At 58.0% G+C, this 17,950-nt stretch overlaps 2 protein-coding genes across 3 annotated transcripts; both read left to right on the forward strand.

The window, feature by feature from the left end:
• Nucleotides 1–85: 85 nt before the first annotated feature.
• ATG9A (autophagy related 9A) lies at nucleotides 86–10,231 on the forward strand. Its single transcript, XM_059476013.1, has 14 exons — nucleotides 86–256; nucleotides 475–517; nucleotides 1,836–1,901; nucleotides 2,190–2,351; nucleotides 2,454–2,595; nucleotides 3,508–4,256; nucleotides 4,555–4,708; nucleotides 4,930–5,109; nucleotides 5,910–6,155; nucleotides 6,446–6,666; nucleotides 7,080–7,197; nucleotides 7,369–7,591; nucleotides 7,713–7,855; nucleotides 7,962–10,231. The coding sequence occupies exons 1-14, from the start codon at nucleotides 154–156 to the stop codon at nucleotides 7,965–7,967; spliced, it is 2,556 nt and encodes an 851-aa protein (XP_059331996.1). The 5' UTR covers nucleotides 86–153; the 3' UTR covers nucleotides 7,968–10,231.
• Nucleotides 7,979–17,359, forward strand: ABCB6 (ATP binding cassette subfamily B member 6 (Langereis blood group)). 2 transcript variants are annotated; one of them, XM_059476014.1, is made up of 20 exons: nucleotides 7,979–8,186; nucleotides 11,443–11,974; nucleotides 12,516–12,653; nucleotides 12,923–13,112; nucleotides 13,320–13,412; nucleotides 13,666–13,858; nucleotides 13,945–14,066; nucleotides 14,149–14,258; nucleotides 14,325–14,390; nucleotides 14,526–14,651; nucleotides 14,740–14,816; nucleotides 14,920–14,983; nucleotides 15,080–15,165; nucleotides 15,255–15,312; nucleotides 15,485–15,589; nucleotides 16,003–16,177; nucleotides 16,458–16,570; nucleotides 16,657–16,751; nucleotides 16,928–16,996; nucleotides 17,086–17,359. In XM_059476014.1, the coding sequence occupies exons 1-20, from the start codon at nucleotides 8,179–8,181 to the stop codon at nucleotides 17,210–17,212; spliced, it is 2,547 nt and encodes an 848-aa protein (XP_059331997.1). In that variant the 5' UTR covers nucleotides 7,979–8,178; the 3' UTR covers nucleotides 17,213–17,359. The 2 variants fall into 2 exon arrangements, with proteins under 2 accessions (XP_059331997.1, XP_059331998.1); XM_059476015.1 differs by lacking the exon at nucleotides 7,979–8,186 and adding an exon at nucleotides 10,516–10,585.
• The last annotated feature ends 591 nt before the right edge of the window (nucleotides 17,360–17,950 follow it).

Consider the following 17,950-nt stretch of genomic DNA (forward strand, 5'->3'; position numbering starts at 1 on the left):
CACATCCCGCGCGCCCATTGGCCTCCCGCGTCCCACCCCCCGCTCGCCATTGGGCGCCGTGCCCGCCAGTCGCGGGCGGGGCCGAGCGGTCCGCGCCGGGCCGGGCCGGGCCGGGCCGCGCCGGTGGCGGCGGCGGCGGCGCGGGGCCCCGCCATGGCCCACTTCGAGACGCAGTACCAGCGCCTGGAGAGCTCCTCCACCGAGTCTCCCCCCGGCGGCGGCGACCTGCTCGTCCACGTCCCCGAGGGCGCCAAGTGTGAGCGACGGCACCGGGGGTTGGGGCCTGGCCGGCGGCGGGGTGCGGAAGAGGCCGGGGGCGCGGGGGAGAGGCCGGACACCGAGAGGAGCCGCGGTGGCGGCTGCGGGGCCGGTGTGGGGTGCCAGGGGCAGCGGGGAGGGGGTAGGTTGTGCTGGTGGCAACACCAGGGGTGGGTGTGCTCAGAACCCCTCACCCTGTGCTGCTTCTTCCTTCAGCTCCGTGGCATCACATCGAGAACCTCGACCTGTTCTTCTCTCGCATATCCTTTTGCAGGGCGAGGGTCAGGCGGGATGTATCCCCCTCGTCCCGGCTCTAAGTACAGGGAAAACATGGAGCTTTGTGTAACTTTGTGTCAGCCATCCCTGTAGGACAGTACACAGCTCCCGAGGGGCAGACAGAACCCCCCGTGCCTTGGGACGCTGTCACTTGACACAGGGTCATACAAGTGCTTCTAGGAATTCTTGGGAACGTGACGATGATACTGTTGTTACAGCTAATGTGTTATATTCTTAACAGAATTTTATTGCTAGCGTGGCATTTACAATCAGGGTAGTACAGGATTTCTGTAGGCAGAATCAGTGTAGTACAATTTTATAAGTAGCACAGAACAGAATTCTCTAGTATCTCTTAGTTTGTGGTTTCTAATCAGCTAGGCTCTTTACAGATGTGGACATATCTTAATATATGGTTTGCTGTATCAATATAATGATCGTAATGAAGACTCAAAAATCACATAAAAGAATTTGAGTCATTCACCTGGTCCTCATTGGAAGCAGATGATGGTGGGGGTATGCCTGGCTGCTGAGGGGTCCTGGGTCTCACTGCCCACCAGCAGCTGTGATACAAGTTCCCACTCAGGATTTGTAACTCCTTGATTTTGTGGATAGTGCTCTGGGTGCTGTTAATACTTCCCTCTTCTGTGATGGGGTCATCACCTCTCTTGGGTTGGCCAGATGCCTGGGACCTTCAAGGACAGCACGGAAGAGAGTAATCAGCCTGATGCCAAGGAATCTTGAGGCCCATGGGGAGGGAAAGCAGAAACCTGCTTGATTTATCTGCTTGGTTCACAGGACCTTCAGTGCCTGATAACTGGGCAAAGGGTGACCCACTAATAGGTGACACCCTTAGTGACACAGCAGGGCTGCTTGCCTTATGAAATGGTGTTAGTTATGCTAACGACATTGCTGGGGGCAGGAGCAGGTGCCAGGTGCCACTACATGCATTTTGTCTGTCCCTGTCTTGTCCTGCCCTGCCCACTGCTGTGCAGCCTGAGTGCAGGCTGAGTTTCTGCTCTGTGCTGAGCAGACCCCCGCTATGGGTGTTGAGTGCAGGAAGGAAGGAGCATGAACGAAGCCAAGTCCCTCTACCCCAGCTGTGCTTTACCTGGGACGAGTGTGTTTTCCTTGTTTTCCTGCACTGGGGAACCAACTTGCTGATGAGTAGGGGTGGGAGAGATTTTTTTCTTGGTGGTGAAGGGAGGCTTGGCTGAGGAGCTGTGGAAACCAGTGGGACAGAAGCCTCTTCATCCTTCATCAGAAAGGAGTCTCCATGCTGTTTTCCTTGACTGTGGCTTCCACGTCTATAACCTGCATCAGAAGAATGGCTTCACTTGCATGCTCATTGGAGAGATCTTTGAGCTCATGTAAGTGCAGGTTCCCCTCTGTTGTGGCTGCTGGGGAACAGCCACTGGCATTTGCCAAGCACTTGCAGATGTGTAGGTGGAAGGGCTCCTTTCAGAATTGTCCTGTCTCCCCTTCATCAGGGTTTTGCATACCCCAGACCTGCATTTCACTTTGAGGAACTGCTGTCTGTGGGTGTTCCTGCTGCCAGGGCTGTGGGATTGCATCTCCATGGCATATGACCCTGCTCCTTCATGTTTTGTGGTGGAGCAGAAGGGCGATTCCCTCACAACACTTCTCTTTTTTCACAGGCAGTTCATCTTTGTGGTGGCATTCACCACTTTTCTTATCAGCTGTGTTGATTATGACATCCTCTTTGCCAATAAAGCATTAAATCACAGCCAGCATCCCACTGAGCCCATTAAGGTGACTCTGCCAGATGCCTTCCTGCCTCCAAATGTCTGCAGTGCAAGGTAGGGGCAGTGGAGGGCATGTTAGCCACTGCTCTTGTTTTCCCATGTACTCAGGGCTCCTGTCTGGGCCTGTGTCCCACTACTTGCCTCTTCTTGTTGCAGAATCCAGGCAAACAGCTTCCTCATCTGCATCCTGGTGATAGCTGGGGTTTTCTGGATCCACCGACTCGTCAAATTTATCTACAATATCTGCTGTTACTGGGAGATTCACTCTTTCTACATCAATGCCCTGAAGATCCCCATGGTAAGTCGCTGAGCCAGGGGCGGCATGCAGGGCTGCCAAGGGCCATGGGAGGCATTTGCTGGCGGTTGCAACTTGCCTTCATGCCTCTCCTCTTCTCAGTCAGACTGAGCACTCTTCCCTCTGCTCCATGGCCACATGATCTCCTTTCAGCCTCTCCTCCAGCAGCCACTTTGTTCCGTGTTACCCTCTCTGTGCTCAGTCTGCCTCTCTGCCTGCTGGCGCGTGCCTCTGCCATATGCCACCCAATATGTGTATTCTTCAGTGGTGGCCTTTTCTGTGATGCCTTCCACAGAGACAGCATAAGCGAGGATATCCTCGTACCTCCCTGGGATGTGAAAAACCTCACCTTCCTTGTTTATTTAGGAGGCTTGGAGCTACTTAGTTGTGAAGGTCACACAGCAGATCAGTGTGTCACAGATAGGGTTGGAGGCTTGCATAGACAGCCTGGTCCAGAGTCCTCGCTCTGATGAACAACATGAAAAGGCGTGTGTGCATTCTTTGGAGGGAGAAAGTATCTTCAGAAAGGTGGGGTGAGCTGAAAGGCTTGGACTGTCCCCAGTTTTTCCATGGGCTCCCTCTGGGACACTGCTTAAGTCCCTTCCATGTTTGTTTCTCCCTGCTGACTCCAAATGGCAGCTCTGGGAGGAACCACGGAGGCCTGGACCTGTGTTTATGCCTCCAAGGAAGGTGGTGCATGCGTGGCTGGGAAACAGTCATCTGTGCTAATCTAGGGAGTAAAGGGCACCAAGGCAAGGTGTGGGGTTTGCCTGCTGCAGGCTGAAGTGGTGCCAGAAGGTGCCTCACGCCTTGGTGTCGAATGCACTCTGTCAGCACCCCAGGGTGTGTGCTGGGACCTGGCTTTTGTCCCTGGATACTTCTTGCTCCTAATCTTGCTGCTTGTCCACCTTCCAGTCCACCCTGCCCTACTACACCTGGCAGGAGGTGCAGGCCCGCATTGTGCAGATCCAGAAGGAGCACCAGATCTGCATCCACAAGAAGGAGCTGACCGAGCTGGACATCTATCACCGCATCCTCCGCTTCAAGAACTACATGGTGGCCATGGTGAACAAGTCACTGCTGCCCATCCGCTTCCGCCTGCCCCTGCTGGGAGACACTGTCTTCTACACGCGCGGGCTCAAGTACAACTTTGAGCTCATCTTCTTCTGGGGCCCTGGCTCCCTCTTTGAGAATGAGTGGAGCCTGAAGGCTGAATACAAGCGGGCCGGGAACCGCCTGGAACTGGCTGAGAAGCTCAGCACCCGCATCCTCTGGATTGGCATTGCTAACTTCCTCCTCTGCCCCCTCATCCTCATCTGGCAGATCCTCTATGCTTTCTTCAGCTACACGGAGATCCTGAAGCGGGAGCCGGGCAGCCTGGGCGCCCGCTGCTGGTCTCTCTATGGCCGCTGTTACCTGCGTCACTTCAACGAGCTGGATCACGAACTGCACTCACGCCTCAGCAAGGGGTACAAGCCAGCTTCCAAGTACATGAACTGCTTTATCTCCCCGCTTCTCACCATCGTGGCCAAGAACGTGGCCTTCTTTGCTGGCTCCATCCTGGCTGTGCTCATCGCTCTCACCATCTATGATGAGGACGTGCTTGCGGTCGAGCACGTCCTGACCACGGTCACCCTGCTTGGGGTGGGCATCACCGTGTGCAGGTGAGGTGGGTCTGTGCTGCCCCCGTGCTCCTGGCAGTGCTGTAGGGAGCAGTGGGGCTGGCAGCAATCTGTGTAGACATGCTCTTTGTTTGCAAGTGGATGTGAATCTGTGGGGATGAGGGGCATGGCTGGGGAGAGGTAGTGATCCTGGCTGCAGTGGTTGTATGGTGTGAGGGGCTGGTCTGGTCGGAAGGCTACAGGTGGAGCTGTGATGTGAGCCAGTCACCCTACCCTCCCAAGATGACAACTCCAGGAACTGAGGTGTAATACTGTGGTATTTCCCTGTCCTGTCATGCAGGTCTTTCATCCCTGACCAGCACCTGGTCTTCTGCCCAGAGCAGCTGCTGCGAGTTATCCTGGCACACATCCACTACATGCCTGACCACTGGCAGGGCAACGCCCACCGCTACGAGACCAGGGACGAGTTTGCCCAGCTCTTCCAGTACAAAGCGGTGAGCTTGGCTTAACTGTGGGGCTGGGGACTTACCCCCATCCATCACAGGATGGAGAAGGTGCTGGAGAGCTCAACAGCTCCTGGGCTTAGAGAAGAACAAGGCAGCATCCTCAGACATACCCTGCCCCAGAAGATGGAGGCCTACCTCTGGGGTGTTTTGGGATTGTGGGATTTTTGACCCTCAAGTTTGTGTGTTGAACCCATCATTTCTGTGCTTAGGTCTTCATCCTGGAAGAGCTCCTGAGTCCCATCATTACCCCTTTGATCCTCATCATCTGCCTGCGGCCCAAGTCCTTGGACATTGTTGACTTCTTCCGTAACTTCACCGTGGAGGTGGTGGGTGTGGGTGACACCTGCTCCTTTGCCCAGATGGATGTGCGCCAGCACGGCCACCCTGCGGTAGGTCCTGTGCTGCCCACCGGCATGTCTGCTCCTTTAGACCCATGAGAGGCTCGAACTCACCACTCCTGGCAGCCCACAGCCCAGCCACCCACCTCTTGGTAGGGTGTCTGGCTTTGGCAACACAGGTCACCAGCTCCAGAAGGCTCTTGTGGCCCAGCTGTGATTATTGACGAGATGCTTCGGGAATCAGGCTCTGTCATGTCTTTGATGTCATTGCACATTTTCACAGCCAAGGGTTCTGTGTCCTCAGGAGAGTGAAATGTGGACATTTAGAAAGTGTGGCCACTTCTCTCCAGCTTGTGCTCAGGAAAGAAGCAGTCTAGAGGAAATAGGAAGCATTTTCCATTATGAAAAATCTATGATGGAGGGAAAAGGGGTCCATCTGTTTTGTGTGCTTTGGTATTTAGGTTACTTGCCTAGGGAAAGACTTCCTAGTGACACAGTCATCAACTAGGAAGGAAGTGAACTCATTGTGGCAGGAAACTTTTAAGAAGAGTTATTTGTTGACTCTAATTGTTCCTGTCTGTGTGACTGTTCCCAGTTCCCCAGTTCCCTTGCAGCAATTCATGTCTGAGATGGAGTTGGAACAAACTGTGTTTGTAGCTTCTTCTCCTGAGATGGCTGAATGAGCATGGGGACTTCTGGTGTGGCATCTGCTACATAGGGTGCCATGGCCTTGCATGGGCTGGGTGTTGCATGCTTTGCCCAGACTGATTGCGGGATTCCCAGGGCTGGCAGAGTTGGTGGCAGGGTTGCAAAGCAGATCCTGTCTCTCATTACCTGTCTCTTGTCCACAGTGGATGTCAGCAGGAAAGACGGAGGCCTCCATTTACCAGCAGGCAGAGGATGGCAAGACAGAGCTATCCCTCATGCACTTTGCCATCACCAACCCCAAGTGGCAGCCACCCCGCGAGAGCACAGCCTTCATCGGCTTCCTGAAGGAGCGGGTGCACCGGGACAGCAGCGTGGCCCTGGCTCAGCAGGCTGTGCTCCCTGAAAACGCCCTCTTCAGCTCCATCCAGTCCCTGCAGTCGGAGTCAGAGGTGCCCAGGCTCAGGGCGTGTGGGTTGTTCTTGGGGTGCTTGCTACATGCTGGGAAATTCATCGTCAGGCCCTCTGGGTAATTTTGCCCTTGCCTGGGATGAATATGGGGATGAAAATGTGGTAGATCAGCACTATCTGGGACACTTCTGGGTTTCTAGAGAAGGTAACAGGCTGTCCTAGAGCCCTGTGAGATGGGAGAAGGGCCTAGATAGCCCAGCTCTGTGTGTCTGGTGAGATCAGTCCTCCAGCTCTTCACAGAACAGTGACACTTTCTCTTTGAACTCTGCAGCCTCACAGCCTGATTGCCAATGTGATAGCAGGCTCCTCAGCACTGGGCTTCCACATGAGCCGGGACGGACAGGCTTCCCGCCATCTCTCAGAAGTGGCCTCGGCTCTGCGTTCCTTCTCCCCACTCCAGTCTGCCCAGCAGCCTTCCAGTGGCTTCCAGGCATCGGGAAGGGAAGGAGAGGGAGCCCAGCCTCGTGGTGCCAGTGCCATGACAGCCTCTGGGTAAGCTGCTGGCTGGAGAAGGGCAACCTTGGACATTCCTTTACCCTTTGCCCAAATGCCATCCTTTGTCCTAGATGCACGGTGGCATTTATTTCTGCAGTCTGGACAGCAAGGGACATTCACAAGCAGAGTTAGACTCAGGTGTGGGTGCTGGTGCCAGGTGCTAAGGCTGGCCCCAAAGGATAGTGTCAGGGTCCTATTGCTCTCCTGTAGGTACTACAATGGTCAGAGACCCCCATGTAAGGAAGAGGCAGTGCCATAGCAGGGCTTGTGTATTTTGGGAGATGCTGCCGAGGGGCCTCCTCATACCCAGTTCAGGAGCAGATCTCTGTGAGCCTGACATTAGAGTGGAGAGGGGCTGGACATTGTGGGGGCACCTGGGCAGGAAACACTACTGGTGTGTTCTGTGGCAGTGCTGATGCAAGGACCGTGAGCTCGGGGAGCAGCGCCTGGGAGGGTCAACTGCAGAGCATGATCCTGTCGGAGTATGCCTCCACTGAGATGAGTCTTCATGCACTCTACATGCACGAGGTGAGCAACCCAGAGCTGGGCTGGCCTGAGGAGCCTGGAGCAAGGCAGGCAGGACTGGGCTGCCCTGGCCATTGTGACCAGAAAACCAGTGTGCATGCAGCGCTGTGGAGGGGGTGTGTTTGGGCATCTGGTTTCTCCCACGCAGCTGAGTCACTGTGTTTTGGTTTGCAGTTGCACAAGCAGCATGCCCAGCTGGAGCCCGAGCGGCACGCTTGGCACCGCCGGGAGAGTGACGAGAGTGGGGAGAGTGCCCACGAAGAGCTGGACACTCAGCGGGGCGGCCCCGTCCCCATTCCCCGCTCTGCCAGCTACCCTTTTTCCTCACCACGGCAGCCTGCCGAGGAGACAGCCACACTGCAGACGGGCTTCCAGCGCCGATACGGTGGCATCACAGGTACGGAGCCAGGGCAGAGGTCTGAGTCTGGGTCAGAGCTCTGTAACCCATGTCCTTTATGGACTGGCTAGACACTGGCAGTCCCCCAAGTAGCTGATCTAATTTCTTGCCTCTCTTGCAGACCCAGGCACAGTGCACAGAGCCCCATCACATTTCTCCCGCCTTCCTCTGGGAGGCTGGGCCGAGGACGGGCAGTCAGCGAGGCACCCAGAGCCTGTGCCAGAGGAGAGCTCGGAGGACGAGCTTCCGCCACAGATTCACAAGGTGAGGGGGATGGCTGTGGCTAAGAGGGGCAAGGTGTACTCTGATGCCAGGCTGGGGTGCCGGCAGCTGGTCCCAGTCAGTGCCACATTGTCTCTCTATCTTGCAGGTATAGCCTGGTAGACTGGGGATCTCATGGGGCTTGCAGATTGGGAGCCACCTGGACAGCAGGATGTGGCATGGGCTTGATTCTTCTCCTGTACTGAGTGGATATTTTGTTGCCATCAATTGCTGAAGAGACAAAACTTGCCAGGCCAGCGTCTTTGCTGTGGCACCTTGTGTCTAGCCATGTGTCAAGTCAACAGCCACTCTGACTTGTGGGGTGAATGCGTGTGTGAGTACATAGCTGTGTCTGTGTTCACATCTGTGTCGTCCGTGTCGGAGGATCTCTGCAGAGCCTGTGGAAACTGATGTGACGGGACTAGCAGTGAGGAGCTGCTGGTGGACTGCTTTGGAGGTGGCAGCAGGAGCTGCTCTTCAAAGGGGTGGGAGATGGCATCAGCTCCATCCAGATGTATGCCCGAAGCTGGGACCTGCCGTCAAAATGAGGGCAGGAGTTGTTGAGGGTGGTCTGAGGGAGCTCAGCCTGTAGCACCACACTGCCCTGCCTGCAGCCCTGAGAAGGTGCCTAGGATCATGTTAGTCCTCCCAGAGAGGACCAGTGTTGTGCCTCTCAGCCCAGAGCAGGACAACAGTGGGGCAGTCACCCAGCCCTCTGTCCCTGCACCCTGCAGAGGGAAGGGCCCTGGTGGCTGCTGCTGGTATGAGTACAGGTGAGATATAGAGCTGGTGGGAAGAGCTCTGATTCAATCCAGAATGCTGCAGCTCTTCCCTGACTCATGACAGCTGGCCCATTTCCTGCATGCAAGAAAGGGTCATTGGAGTGATGCCTCCGTGCCAGGGCAGCAGCGTCCTCCCAGGTATGGCACCTATGGGATGTGGGCTATTAGTGGGCTCTCCTGCAGTGCCAAAGAGACCCCAGTGTGGAGCAGCCTGGCATCTTCTGGGAGTGCTCACAGCCCACTCAGAGCCCACCCTGAAGGGCTTGTGCTCTCTGTGTTGGTTCCTTTTCCCCAGGCACAAAAAAGACCAGACCTTTTTCCCCATGCCCAGGTGCTGTTGTATTGGTTCTGCCCTGATGCAGCTGTTCCTGTGGAACTGGGCCTTTCTTCTTCCCCGGCAAAGGGTTTGGTTCATCTCAAATCTTGCCCAGAGGTTCCCAGCTCCTCCTTTCCTCCTGAAACCTTCCTTTTGCTTACAACATGGTTTCAGCTGCTTTGGAGACCATGCAGCTGTCTCATGCCTGGCAGAGCAAGGAGGGGTATCCTGAACCCAGAAAGGAGAGGCATGCCTCAGCCCAGACTTGGGATGGTGGTGGGGAATCAGGATCCTAGCTGTGCAATATAGCCTCAGACAAGACCTTCTCACCATCCTCCTGGTTTCCCTCTTTTCTCTTTGCAGCTTCTGGGGAATTGCATCTCAGCTAACTCCTGCCCACGACTTCCTTTCCATTCCCCTTGCCTCTGGCAGGGGCTGCTTGCTTTTGTCATGCGCTCTGCGAGCACTGCACATTCTCCTCTGCTGTTTCTGGAGTCCAGGGCCATCCCTCTTCTCGTGCCAGGGTTATTGCCCTCTGCCCTTTGAGCCTGGGACAGTTCTAAGCCACCTGCTGCCAGTGCTTCTGCACCTGGGTAGCCATGAGCAGGCCAGGGGGCTTGCACGGGGGCAGGCTCTTTGGGGTAGCAGGCTCCTTATTGCCATGGGGAGGGCTGGGCAGGGCTGGAGCTACAACTGCTCTGGGGTCTGTATGAGATCAAACAGAGTGTTCTAAAGCAGAGCTCAGGGTGGGGATCAGCTCTTCAGTGCTGGGGTCAGGGCTCTGTGGACTTGGGGGCTGCTGGGGTCCTTCCATGGAGAAGTGGCTGCAACCACTCCATAGCAGCTTCAGCTTGGGACTGTCATGGCTTGGTGAAAGAAAGCAGAAAGCAAATCTCCTAGGAACCCAGATTTTCCAGTGGCTTCTCTTGGTGCCCAGGCTGCTGCCTCCCCTCTCTGGGCCTATGGGACACTGTGTCTGGGCTTCTTAATGGAGTTGCTGCTGGTCTGTACAGCTGAACGGCTGGAAGCAGTGCCCTGGGGCAGGGGGAAACTCTGGATCTTGCCCTGGGCTGGCAGGAGGGAGAGGCCAGGCATAGCAGGCCCAAGTTTTTGCCGCATGTTTTGCTTGTGTAGTCAGTGTCCCATGTGCATGGCGAGCCACTCTTCCTCATCTCCTCCTGAGATGTGCGGGCACGGAGGTCCCTGTGGAGTGCAGTATCAAACCCCCGTGCCCTCGCTGTACAGCTGTATAGCCGTCTAATAAAGATGGGGTGTATCATCCCTGCCTGTGTCCGAGTCTCCCTTCGCTCTGTGGTACGTGCGGCCCACCTGCGCCTGCCTTGCGCTGGCAGCAGAAGGCTGGGAGGAGCCAGCCGCCTGCTCCGGCGGCACGGGGAGCTCCCGGGAGGAGACAGCGGCTATATTTATCCCGGGAGGGCAGTGCCCCGTCCTGCCTGACCTCTGTGGAGGCCCCGCGGGGACTCCTGGGGCTATCGCGGCACCGCAGGGCCGGGCTGGCGGCGGCGATAAACGGGAGCGGGGCGTCTCACGTCGGAGGCGGAGACCCTCCGTGCCTACCGGCCCGGGAGTGAACTCACGGCACCGACCGCTCCCCATCCCCGGCGCTGCGGGGAGGTCCGTGCCGCCCGGGGCTGGGCCGGGGGCCCGGGGAAGGGACACACGCAGGGGTGCCGGTGCCCGTGCCGGTGCCGGGAAGGAGGCGGGCGGCAGGAGCCCGGCGGTGCCGGCGCGGGGCGGGGAGCGGGGCGGGGCGGAGCGGCGCCAGGGCCCGGCTGGCAGCGGCGGGCGGCGGCGCGGGGCCCGGAGCGGGCCAAGGCCGGCGGCCCAGGGCAGGTGAGCGGGCGCGGCGGGGCCGACACGGCGGCCGGTGAGACGCGGCGGCGGCGGGGCCGCGGCCGCCTGCGCCGGGCCTGAGCGGCGCCGGCACCAGACGGGCATTCATCCGGCGCGGCCTCTGCCTCGCCCTCCGCGGGCTTTTCCTTGATGCGTCCCTGTCCTTGCCCTTGCCTCTCCCCTGCACGGCCCCGCGGCTCCCCAGCATCCTCCGCATCCCCGCCCGCTCGCCCACCCGCGCCCCTGCCGCTGCATCACCGCCGTTGCTCCCTCCCACTCGAGACCGTTCCCAGCTTCACTGCCTTCCCGTCCCTGCGGCTCCCGCTGTTCTCGTGTCCGAGGGCATCCTCGGGGGCCCGGGTGGCTCTGGAGGGCCCAGTCTAATGTTGTGCCCCCGTCCAGGGCACACAGCAGGTTTGATGCTCATGGCCATCCCCATGCAAAGCTGGCCCTGCTGGCGTGCACTGCCTTGTGTGTGCTGCATGCAGCGTGTCACGTGTGTCCATGTCCAGCGGTACTTGCCCCTGCCCTATGAGGGCCCTTGCTGCTTGGCCATGCCATCCCACTGTGAGTCCCTCTGTGCAGGTGGTACCACAGCCCATCCTGAAACCTTGTCTTGGGTTCTCTTCTCTCCACAGCTGGTCACCTGCCAGGATGGCCATGCTGGGGGGCTACTGTGAAGGCAACAACTCCATCACCCAGGCCTGGGTCCAGCAAGGCTTCCAGCCCTGCTTCTTCTTCACATTGGTGCCATCTGTACTGCTGAGCGTCTGCCTGTTGCTGGGTGCCCTGCAGTATGCCTGCTACGCCCGCTTCAGCCGTGCCATGGAGCCCAAGTACATTCCCCGCTCTCGCCTCTACCGTGGCCAGGTCCTGCTGTCACTGCTCCTGGCCCTGCAGCCCTTTGGTGGGCTGCTGTGGCAAGGAGTGGGGCTGAGACAGCTCTATGGGTATATGTTGCTGTATGCCTGCCTCTGGGCCCTCAGCTGGGGCTGTGCCATTGCCCTCCTGCAGCTGGAGCACACCCGGGTGCTGGCCCATGACCGAACACGGGGCCACGGCACCGTTCTCCTCCTCTTTTGGGCACTGGCCTTTGCTGCTGAGAACCTGACCCTGGTGTGCTGGAGGAGCCCTCTGTGGTGGTGGGCACTGGAGGACACCAACCAGAAGGTGGGCTGGCGATCTGTGGCCAGAGAAAGGGGGCGAGGCACTTTTGGGGATGGGAGGGACTGCAGCATCATGGTGTGGGGCTGGAGTATGCATGTACTGCCATGCCCAGGGTGTTTACAGTTCTGGGTTGCACCCACACATCTGCCAGATATTTCAGTCCCAAGCTGAGTTATCACACATGTCTCCATGCCCCCACCCAGCTCCTGTCCTGCTTCTACCCAGCCCAGACCCAGGTGCAGAAGTAGGGCTGTTTCCCTGATTCCCACAGCCCTTTGCCCCCTTGTACCCCTTATGGTAGGTGCACCTTGAGCCAGAGGGCATGGAGCCAGATGATGTGGGGAGGAAGGAAGAAGTCTGGGCGCTGCCTGAGGTGCTGTGCTCAACCAGGGACTCCCACTGGGCTGTATGGGGTGTCCCCTGGCACACTGCACCCCATCCCCATGCTCTGCTCATTGTCTCTCTCAGATCATACCCATCCCATGCTCAGGGTTGTGCTCAGGGCCAGCTGAGATGCTGAACTCTCACTCTCCATTCCATTCAGGTGCAGTTTGGCTTCTGGCTGCTGCGTTACGTCTGCACATTCATGCTCTTCATCCTGGGCATGAAGGCCCCGGGGCTACCGCACAAGCCCTACATGCTGCTAATCAATGAGGAGGAGCGGGACGTGGAAAACAACCAGGTGAGTCCTGGGACTGAAGCAATTTTAGGATATGGCCAGGAAGGAGCTGGGGATAAAATGGAAATACAGCTGCCCTGGGATCAGCATCTTCATGAGATGTGGGAGGACAAGGTTTAGGGCTGCCCAAGCTCCCTGCTTGCTGATGCAGCCCTGTTTAGAGGATGGAGGGGCACTCTGGAGTGGGACTGGATTTGTTGGGGTGTTGCCCAGGACCATTGCCAGCAGGATTGGGTGCCAGGGCAATGACTCCTTGCTCTGCTCTCCCCCAGCCACTCCTGACTGATGGCAGCAGGACCACCTCCACCTGGAAGGATTTCCGGAGGAAGCTGCGGCTGCTGGTGCCGTACATGTGGCCGAGGGGCAACCACCTGCTGCAGGGGCTGGTGCTGTTCTGCATGGCACTCATGGGGCTGGAGCGGGCCATCAACGTCTTTGTGCCCATCTACTATAAGAACATCGGTGAGGCACCTGGAGCTTGGGGTGTGAGGCTCACCACAGCCTCACCAAGTGCTGGGGGGTGTTGAGGTGACCGGGAGGGCTGCAGGGGTTTGGCAGGAGCAGAGTCCAGGGGGTCAGGGTCCAGCACTGGCTGCTGGGGCTGGTTCCCACTGGCACCCTGGGATGCTCCCTGTCCCTCCATCCTGACCCTTGGCACACTTCCCACAGTGAATGAGCTGACAATGGGTGCTCCCTGGCACACCCTGGCCTGGACTGTCTGCAGCTATGTGGGGCTGAAGTTCCTGCAAGGTGGAGGTGCTGGTAAGGACCTTTGGGAAGGATGGGGCACTGACGAGAGATGATATTGGGCACATCATACCTATTCTGGGGTGGCCAGGGAAGTCCATATGTCCCATCACTGCTGCTCTCTTGGAATCAGCAACCTGGGCTGGTCCAGGTTAGGGAGTGTGAATGGGCTTCATCCCAAATCCCCCTTTCCCAGCTGGACTTTTGGAAGTCTTCTGCATGCCCCAATGGGGCTGATCTCGGTTGACCTCTCAATGTTGCCCTGCAGGCTCCACTGGCTTTGTGAGTAACATGCGCACCTTCCTGTGGGTGTGGGTGCAGCAGTTCACCAACAGACAGGTGCAGGTGCAGCTGTTTTCCCACCTGCATGGGCTGTCCCTGCGCTGGCACCTGGGGCGTCGCACTGGTGAGGTGCTGCGGAGCGTGGACCGGGGCACCAGCAGCATCAACAGCCTGCTCAGGTCAGAGTGTGCCCATGGTGGGTGGGGGGTCGGCTGGGCAGCCCCACCGAGCTGGGCTGATGCCCATTTCCCCTCCCACCCCCCAGCTACATCATCTTCAGCATTGTCCCCACCATTGCGGATATTGTCATCAGCATAGTTTACTTCACCTCGGTCTTCAGCGCTTGGTTTGGCCTCATCATCTTCGTGTGTATGAGCCTGTACCTGAGTGAGTGGGGGGGCTCAGGGTGCAGGGCTGCCAGGCTGTGGGGTGGCAGGAGCCTTGCAATGCAGCTTCCTCCTGTCCACAGCTCTGACCATCTTCATCACTGAGTGGAGAACCAAGTACCGTCGGGACATGAACACGCGGGACAACGAGGCCAAGTCCCGGGCCGTGGACTCGCTCCTCAATTTCGAGACGGTACCGTAGGAGTTGGGGGGGTCACTGAGGACTGCTTGGGTGCTGATACCAGCTCTGCTCCTGTAGGTGAAGTACTACAATGCAGAGAGCTATGAGGTGAACCGCTTTAACGATGCCATCGTCAAGTACCAGGTATGGGGTGCTCAGTACTTTTAGGGGCACCAAGGGGGAAGAAGCCAAACCTCACAGGCACCTGTGGGCATGATGGAGATCACCACGGGTCTGTTTTTGAGGCAGCAGCATCCCACAGGACTTTGTCTCTTCCAGGTCTCAGAGTGGAAGGTCAGTGCCTCGCTAGGCCTTCTCAACCAGACCCAGAACCTGGTTATTGGCCTAGGGCTGCTGGCAGGATCCCTGCTCTGTGCCTACTTTGTCACCGAAAACAAGCTGCAGGTAAGGCTGGTGCCAGCCTGTGCATATTCCTGCTGAGGTGGGGCCCTGGGGCTGGTGGTTACAGACCCCTATACCCTGTCCCTTCCAGGTGGGGGATTTTGTCCTCTTTGGCACCTACATAATCCAGCTCTACACACCACTCAACTGGTTCGGGACTTACTATAGGTAATGCTGGGAGGTGTGGAAGTGCCTGGTGTCCCCCTCTCCATGGGTGACTGGGTTGGTATGTGCTCCCCAAACCCTTTGCTCTGGTCTTTGCCCTCTTCAGGATGATCCAGAATTCCTTTGTGGACATGGAAAATATGTTTGAGCTTTTCCACGAGGAGCAGGAGGTGGGTGCCACCTTTCCTGGACCTTGCTCCCTCGCTGGGCCTGTGGTCCTGCCCTGGGGATTGGCTGGCTCTGAGCCTGAGCCTCTACTTCAACAGGTGAAGGATGTGGTGAATGCCAGCGACCTGCGCTTGGAGGCTGGGCAGATTGAGTTTGAGAACGTGCACTTCAGCTACATAGATGGGTATGGGGTAGTGGGCACAGGCTGGGACCTGCTACAGGGATGTGGGACCATGGAGTGGCCCTGAGCCCCTCTCCATGTCCCTCTTCCAGGAAGGAAATCCTGCAGGATGTCTCTTTCTCTGTGATGCCTGGGCAGACCCTGGCTCTGGTGAGAGTGGGACTGTGAGTTCACTGTGGGAGGGAAGGATGGGGATAGAGAAGGTGGAAAATACGAAGGTGGGAAGGATGGCCCCCAGCAGGACCAGCCCTTTCCTGTCCAGCCCCTGGCCTACAGCAGCTGGGAACTGGCCATCTCTAAGACCCTTTTCCTTTGTATGTAGGTGGGACCTTCAGGCTCTGGAAAGAGCACCATCATCCGTCTGCTCTTCCGCTTCTACGATGTACGGGGTGGCTGCATCCGCATTGATGGGCAGGACATCTCCCAGGTGAGGGGGAAGGGCCTCCAAGGACCAGGGAGAACACACCTCATCTGGGCCCCAGCTCATCTGGGCCTCTGGGCAGCGCTGCTCAGTGCAGACACCAGCACCTCCCCAGGGCAGGGGTGAGCATGCAGCCCCCACAGCCCCTCTGCAGGCTGATGGCTGTGACAGAAGTGGCAGAATGGCACGACTCCAGGACCCCAGGATGAAATGCTGGGTACTGACCATGGCTCCCTGGGAAGGTCCAGGGCACTGTCAGGGCCCCCTCACTGCAGACTGGAGAAGCAGCTGAGCCTGTGGTGCAGGGCAACCCTACAGCACATAGCTTGCAAGGAATGGGGCTCATGGCTGAGGGTAGGATTGGGTTTTGGAGGGATCTTTGCCCTGAGTGTGCCTGAGCCCTCTCCCCTGCCTCCCAGGTGAAGCAGGCTTCGCTGCGTGCTCACATTGGGGTGGTGCCCCAGGACACGGTGCTCTTCAACGACACCATCGCCAACAACATCCGCTATGGACGGATCCTGGCCACTGACCAGGAGGTACAGGAGGCAGCCCGGGCTGCTGACATCCACGACCGTATCCTTTCTTTTCCTGATGGTGAGACCCCTGCAGTTCCTGCCATCCCATGGTCCCCTAAGACCTTCTAGCTGCCCTCACAGGTATCTGTGGGTGACATCTCCCACTGGGACACTACATGACTTTGTCTTGCTTTGCCTTTCCCTGCCTTCTTTCCCGGGCTAGATCAGCCCCTGGGCAGGGATAAGCTGAGGCTCTACCATGTGGCTGTGTAGTCACAGCATGACCTCCCAGGGCAGCAGGTCCCCATCTCCATTTCAGAGGGCAACAGCACATCATGTTTCTGCTCTTGTGGCTACAGGATACAACACCCAGGTGGGAGAGCGGGGGCTGAAGCTGAGCGGGGGTGAGAAGCAGCGCGTGGCCATCGCACGCACCATCCTGAAGGGTCCCCACATCATCCTGCTGGATGAGGTAACAGCAGCAGCCCCAGCCTTACCCAGCTCTGCAGCTGCCCCCACAACATCTATCCCTTCCTTATGTTGTGTCTCACCTTGCAGGCCACATCTGCACTTGACACAGAGACTGAGAGGAACATCCAGGCTTCTCTGGCCAAGGTCTGCGCCCACCGCACCACCATCGTTGTTGCACACAGGTAGGGACAAGGGGAAGGGCTGATCTGGGAGATGCTGGCCAGATCCTGCAAGTGGCACACAGACCTGCCCCCTGCTCAGGATGTGAGAGCCCCTGGGGTTGCATCTCCTGGCACCGTGCAAACCCTCAGGAACTCTCTGCCACCCAAGTCAGCGTAAAACCTGCTTCTCCCTGCAGGCTCTCCACTGTGGTAGGTGCAGACCAGATCCTGGTGCTTAAGGATGGACACATTGTGGAGCGAGGGAGGTGAGCACAAGGGGAGGGCTGGGGGAGGGAATCCCCTCCCTGCCTCTGGGGCCAGCTCAGGACCCTGCATCCCTCTGCTCTCCTCACAGGCACGAGGAGCTGCTGCAGAAGGGAGGTGTGTATGCTGGCATGTGGCTGCAGCAGCAGACTGGGGACGAGGGCGAGAGCAAGGAGCACCACACTGAGAAGCCCCAGAGCAGCAAGAAAGTGTCATAAACATGACCAGGAGTTCTGCTGTGATGCTGACTTGGGTCCAGGCCCCCACACTGCCTGGGAGTATTTTGCTGGCTGCAGGCAAGGGCCCTGCCTGCCCTAGAACTGCAGGGGCTTGGCTGGACACTCCACTACATTTGTACATGTTTATTTTGCTGTTGTGTAGTTTCTTAAACCAGGCCCTTCCCAGGTCCATGCCTGTCTGCTCTTGGTGGGAGCAGGCAGAATTAGTGCCTGTGCCCTTGGGTCAAGTGGCAGTTCTGCCACGAGGTTGAGCTCCTTGGGCTTAGGTGTGCAGGGGGCTGAGCAGCCTGTGAGCACCTGCCCCATCCCCACACAAAGGGCTGAGCTTGGCAGGGGGCTGCACCCCAACAGCAATGGAAGAGCAGGGCAGCTGGTGTCCCCTCATCCCTATGTGCCCCCCACTTCAACCACTATCCACAGAGATGTGCCCCAGTGGGCTGGACACCAAGTGACTGCTCCCTCAGGTACCTCTGTACCTTGTGCTATGCTTTTATTTTCTCCCAAGCAGCACTTTGACAAGTCTCAGCATTCCCTGGACCCAGCCTGAACCCCACTCCCTCAGCTGCTCAGAGCAGGACAGCCCAGTCCTGTGCAGAACCAGGCACAGCCCTGCAGGCAGGAATGGTTGCAGCAGCAGGTGGGAAAGCAGCACAGCTCTGCATGGCTGCAGACCCCCTGCAAGACGCCAGCAGGACAAATCCCCTCCGCCCAACCAGG

This window comes from Ammospiza nelsoni, chromosome 7 (assembly GCF_027579445.1).
Source record: "Ammospiza nelsoni isolate bAmmNel1 chromosome 7, bAmmNel1.pri, whole genome shotgun sequence".
Taxonomy (NCBI): Eukaryota; Metazoa; Chordata; class Aves; order Passeriformes; family Passerellidae; genus Ammospiza; species Ammospiza nelsoni.

Bases quoted from the DNA above. Each gene is read 5' to 3' on its own strand.
- ATG9A (XM_059476013.1), top strand. From the start codon at position 154: ATGGCCCACTTCGAGACGCAGTACCAGCGCCTGGAGAGCTCCTCCACC. The intron at 518-1,835 runs CATATCCTTTTG...CTGTGGCTTCCA, and splicing joins CTCGACCTGTTCTTCTCTCG to CGTCTATAACCTGCATCAGA. The intron at 1,902-2,189 runs GTAAGTGCAGGT...CTTTTTTCACAG, and splicing joins GGAGAGATCTTTGAGCTCAT to GCAGTTCATCTTTGTGGTGG.
- ABCB6 (XM_059476014.1), top strand. The intron at 14,391-14,525 runs GTATGGGGTGCT...TGTCTCTTCCAG, and splicing joins ATGCCATCGTCAAGTACCAG to GTCTCAGAGTGGAAGGTCAG. The intron at 16,997-17,085 runs GTGAGCACAAGG...CTCTCCTCACAG, and splicing joins CACATTGTGGAGCGAGGGAG to GCACGAGGAGCTGCTGCAGA.